Source organism: Physeter macrocephalus, chromosome 20 (genome assembly GCF_002837175.3).
Source record: "Physeter macrocephalus isolate SW-GA chromosome 20, ASM283717v5, whole genome shotgun sequence".
Taxonomy (NCBI): domain Eukaryota; kingdom Metazoa; phylum Chordata; class Mammalia; order Artiodactyla; family Physeteridae; genus Physeter; species Physeter macrocephalus.
Window position 1 is genome coordinate 39,579,141 of NC_041233.1, and position 5,237 is coordinate 39,584,377.

The window sequence follows — 5,237 nt, forward strand, 5'->3', positions numbered from 1 at the left end:
GCCCACAAAGATATAGATTATTATGAGCAACAGTGTTAATCCCGTTCTCTTAAGGCCAAGTTCTTGAAATTGTGCTAGCCATAGATCTAGTACTTTTTTATAAACAAGAGGCAGGGGATATGGAGGGTCCTTTGTCCTTGGCAGGGGGATGGGGGTGGGTACAGGGTTCTGCTCAGTTCCACCAGTGCATGCTGCACACCGGCAGGAGCTAGGTTTGAGGCAACTAGGCTGCGCCTGAGGTTCTGGGCAAGCAGACAGTTAAGGGCCATGGCCTTGCTGGCTCCAAAAGAGGCACAGAGACCTAGACACAGGAAGGGAGAATGCATGTGTCAGTGGAGACAGGGATTGGAGTTATGCAGCTGTAAGCCAAGGAACACCAAGGATGGAGAGCCACCACCAGAAGCTGAGAGAAAGGCATGGAAGAGATTCTCCCCGAGAGCCTTCAGAGACTGCATGGCCCTGCTGACATCTTGATTTCAGACTTCTAGCCACCAGAACTGGAAGAATAATTCCTATTATTTTAAGCCACCCAGTTCGTGGTACTTTGTTACTGCAGCCTGGAAAACGAATATACAGACCTTCAAATGTGGCCCTGAGGGCTTCCCTGGTGGCGCAGTGGTTGAGAGTCCGCCTGCCGATGCAGGGGACACGGGTTCGTGCCCCAGTCCGGGAAGATCCCACATGCCACGGAGCGGCTAGGCCCGTGAGCCATGGCCACTGAGCCTGCGCCCCGTAAGCCATGGCCGCTGAGCCTGCGCGTCCGGAGACTGTGCTCCGCAACGGGAGAGGCCACAACAGTGACAGGCCCACGTACCGCAAAAAAAAAAAAAAAAAAAAGTGTCCCTGAGACAACTGACTTTTCCATTTGCAAAAAAAAATGAAAGTAGATCAATAATTTATACCATTAAAAAAAAATTCCAGACAGATTTAAAAATATAAACATGGAAAGCAAAACTTCAGTCTTTTGGAAGAATATCTTTGTAACCTCAGTCTAGAAAATAATTTCTTAAAGAGCAAAAAGACCTAAGAAAAGATTGTTATATTTGCATTAAAACTTCTATACAGTATAATATAGCATAAATAAAATTAAAAGATAAGCCACAGTCTAGGAGAAAGTATTTGTAACCTAATGTAGTCAACAAATAAATATACAAGTTATATAAACAAATCCTGGAAATGAAAGAACAGATGATCCAATTAAATACATATATATCTCCAAGCTCATGGTATTGTTGCCTGTATTTCAATTATCTGAATGCTGCAGCATATGTTATTTTTCTATCTCTTAAAATATACTCTTTTGAAAAACATAATTATAATACCGGAGAAACTAATAACCCCTGAATATCATGAAATATCTGTGGTCATAGATACCACAGTCAACAGATGCCACAGCCAATGGTGGATACATAAACCTACACATGTGATAAAACTGCACAGAACTAAATATACCTACACATAAATGAGTACAAATAAAATTGAGAAATTCTGAACTAATTGTTGCATTATATCAATAATGTCATTATCCTGGCTGATATTTGTACTATATTTTTACAAGATGTTACCACTGGGGGAAACTGGGTACAGGGTACATGAGATCTGTCTGTATTACTTCTTACAACTGCATCTTACAATCTACAATTATCTCAATAAAAATTTCAATTAAAACAAAAAATTACATAGGTATTAAGTATGGGACAACTTATACATTTCATATTCATATTAAAATTATGAAATAACTTTATGAGTTATTAAGCAAATATATATATATACTTCCTATTACAATGCTGCATTCCAATAAGCAAACCTATCATGAAAAGTTTCTCTACATAGCATACTTATACATATTCTGCAAAAGAAAAGGCCTCCTTTTTAAACTTTTTTTGACACTGTAACATCTTCAAAATATTAATAAAGTTATCAAATATTAATTATTTGCTACTCAATGAAATGTCACTTCTAGGCAAAAGATTTCTCATATATACTGGGTCCCCCATCTCAGCCCCAGGTTGTTTCTGCTATGCAATGAGTCCAACAAGAGGATGAAGGTTTCAGGATGTTGACAGAGGTTTCTTCTTAGTGCTGTTTCTCTGCTGTTTACTGAAATCAAGATGCTGGTGAAAGGTTCCATTACACCTGTAGTGTTTCTCCCTAGTGTGTTCTCTGATGTGTTGTGAGGAATGACTCTGGTAGAAGGTTTTCCCACGTTGGTTACATTCATAGGGTTTCTCCCCTGTGTGGGTTCTCTGATGTACTGTGAGGGATGACTTATGGTAGAAAGTTTTCCCACACTCATTACATTTATAAGCCTTCTCTCCTGTGTGTGTTCTCTGATGTTCCCTCAGTTTTGACTTCAAAGAGAAGGATTTTCCACATTTGTGACATCCATAGGGTTTCTCTCCTGTGTGAGTCCTCTGGTGATTAATGAAGTTTGGCTTCTGGGAGAAATTCCTTACATTCATAGGGTTTCTCCCCGGTATGTATTCCCTTATGTACTGTGAGAGCTGACCTATCACTGAAGGCATTCTGACATTCATTACACTCATAGGGTTTCTCCCCTCTCTGTGTCTGCTGATGTACATGGAGATTTGACTTCTCACAGAAATTTTTTCCACATTCATTACATTAATAGGGTTTCTCCCCTGTGTGTGTTCTCTGATGTACTGCGAGGCCTGACCTATACCCAAAGGTTTTCCCACATTTGGTGCATTCATAGCATTTCTCCCCCTGTGTATCCTCTGATGTAGGATAAGAGACGACTTATGGCTGAAGGTTTTCCCACATTCACTACATTCATAGAGTTTTTCTCTTACATCTGTTTTCTGATATGTAGGAAGCTTTGGCTTCTTATAAAATGCAGTAGCATACTGATTAATTTTATAGACTTCTTTCCTTATATGTGTTTCTTGATGCTGAATGAAATTTGGGTTCTTGCAGAATACTTCCCAATCTTCATAACAGTTAAAGGTTTTCTCTCCTTTATAAATTCGCTGAAGAAGTGACTTTTTTCTGAAACTATTCACTTTCAATACACTCATAGTATCTCTTCCCCATGATAACTCCATAGTGCTTATTTAAAGTGGACTTCTCACCAACAGACCACCTCCCACAGTCATTCAATTCATAGAGATTCTCCCTTGTATGAGTTCCCTGATGAACAGTGAATGTTGGTCTATCAGAAAAGGCTTTGACATGTTCATTACATCCACAGGGCTTCTCCCATGAGCTTGCTCTCTTATGGGTAATGAAAGTTGCCCCCTCATTGAAGGCTTTCCCACATTCATTATATTCAGAAGAAAGCTTCAGAGTTTGAGTATCTTGATGCTGAAATATGTCCTCATTTTGACTAATGGCTTTTCCAGTTCTATCACATTCTAAAGATTTCTCTCTAGAATGACCTGTGCTTTGTACAGAGGAGTAATTTCCCATGTGTATTAAATTCATTAAGCTGCCTTACAAAGGAGTGTCTATTACTAATGATTAATTCTGAAAGAGAATCCAAATTCATTCCATATGAGTCATATTTACCAGGTATTTTTCTTGATAAAATAGAGTTTGTATCCAGAGAAAATGTTTTTCCTAATACACTATTTCTCTCTTTAGTCGGTGTTTTGTTGTTGACAAAATCAACTTTCCACCAATGCTAGTCTTCCTTTCCCTGGCTCTTCTCCATCAGGTCAACTATGCAGAAGTATAGAAATGAAAATAATTTACCATAGTTTATACATGTTAATATATTTCTTATGAAGAGAAGACATATTCATATGTCTTATTCTAGCCCAGTCATTTGCTATGAAAGCAATCTCAAGGGCATACTGCCTTGCTACTCTAGGTTTGAAAAATAAATAAATAACTTGCAGTAGTGAAAAATGGGGAACCTGGCAACAAAACGCAATAATTTGACACTTCAAAAATGTTTATTGTGGTGATCATTTTGCAATATATACAAATATCAAATCATTACATTGTACACCTGACACTAAAATGTTGTATGCCAATTATACCTCAATTTGTTTTAAATGTGACATTCAAAAATAGAGAATTTGAAATAAACACAAACAATAAATTTAAAATGTTTGAATGACTGCTTAATCTTGGGGTGGGGAACTGCACAGGTAATAGAATCAGCCCAACAACTCAATAAATATTAAGTAGAATCACAAGGAAAATTAATAGACAATGATGGTAAGGGGAGATATCAAGGAAAAATTAGACTTGGAACAATTAAATCAGGGCCTAGTCATTATCGAAGCAAGAGCCTCACTAATGTACATGCTTACAACCTCATCCTCCTCTTTTCTATTCCACATAACACCACCAAATTAAATATCAGAAAGTACTCATTTTCATTAGAGTTAAAAGGAAAACTGTATTGCCTAGGCTATATTTGCATTCTCATGGGGATTCACAATGAATAGTAGTTCCTAAATGAAGTATACATTCAGGCTATTCTTACAACAGGATCAGAGGCACATCTTTATTCATCTAGCATATCATCTAAAACTTACAGTCTGGGGACTTCCCTGGTGGTGTAGTGGCTAAGAATCTGCCTGCCAATGCAGGGGACACAGGTTTGAGTCCTGGTCCAGGAAGATCCCACATGCTGCGGAGCAACTAAGCCCGTGTGCCACAACTACTGAGCCTATGCTCTAGAGCCTGCAAGCCACAACTATTGAAGCCTGCATGCCACAACTACTGAAGCCCACACACCTAGAGCCTGTGCTCCGCAACAAGAGAAGCCACCGCAATGAGAAGGCCGTGTGCCACAACGAAGAGTAGCCCCCACTCGCCACACCTAGAGAAAGCCCACGTGCAGCAACGAAGACCCAATGCAGCCAAAAATAAATTAAATAAATAAATAAAATTTATTTTTAAAAAAACTTACAGTCTGAATTTCACTTATACAATCAATTATCCACCGTTATTAGAGTCTAGAGTACTTCTCCCTATCTCTTTACACTCATCTTCTGATTTGTCTAATAATTGTGGAAAGTCTTCTTATGTCAGTTTTCTGCCTTTTGCAATTAAAGGCAGAAAATAAAAATTCTAAATTGTCAACTATATTCAATGAAAGCTAAAGAAAGAAAGAAAGAACAAATAAGGGGGACTCCCCTGGCGGCGCAGCGGTTAAGAATCCACCTGCAAGTCCAGGGGACACGGGTTCAATCCCTGGTCCGGGAAGATCCCACGTGCCACAGAGCAACTAAGCCCGTGCGCCACAACTACTGAGCCTGCAT

The 5,237-nt window shown here is 39.0% G+C and overlaps 1 protein-coding gene across 1 annotated transcript in view; it reads right to left on the reverse strand.

Annotated features, from left to right (window-relative positions):
* Positions 1–1,839: 1,839 nt before the first annotated feature.
* LOC102975633 (putative zinc finger protein 487) overlaps positions 1,840–5,237 on the reverse strand; it is an 8,316-nt gene continuing 4,918 nt past the window's right edge. The window contains 2 exon segments of the mRNA XM_055081191.1: positions 1,840–3,397; positions 3,399–3,681. Coding sequence (XP_054937166.1) covers positions 3,016–3,397; positions 3,399–3,681 — 665 coding nt within the window. The 3' untranslated portion in view covers positions 1,840–3,015.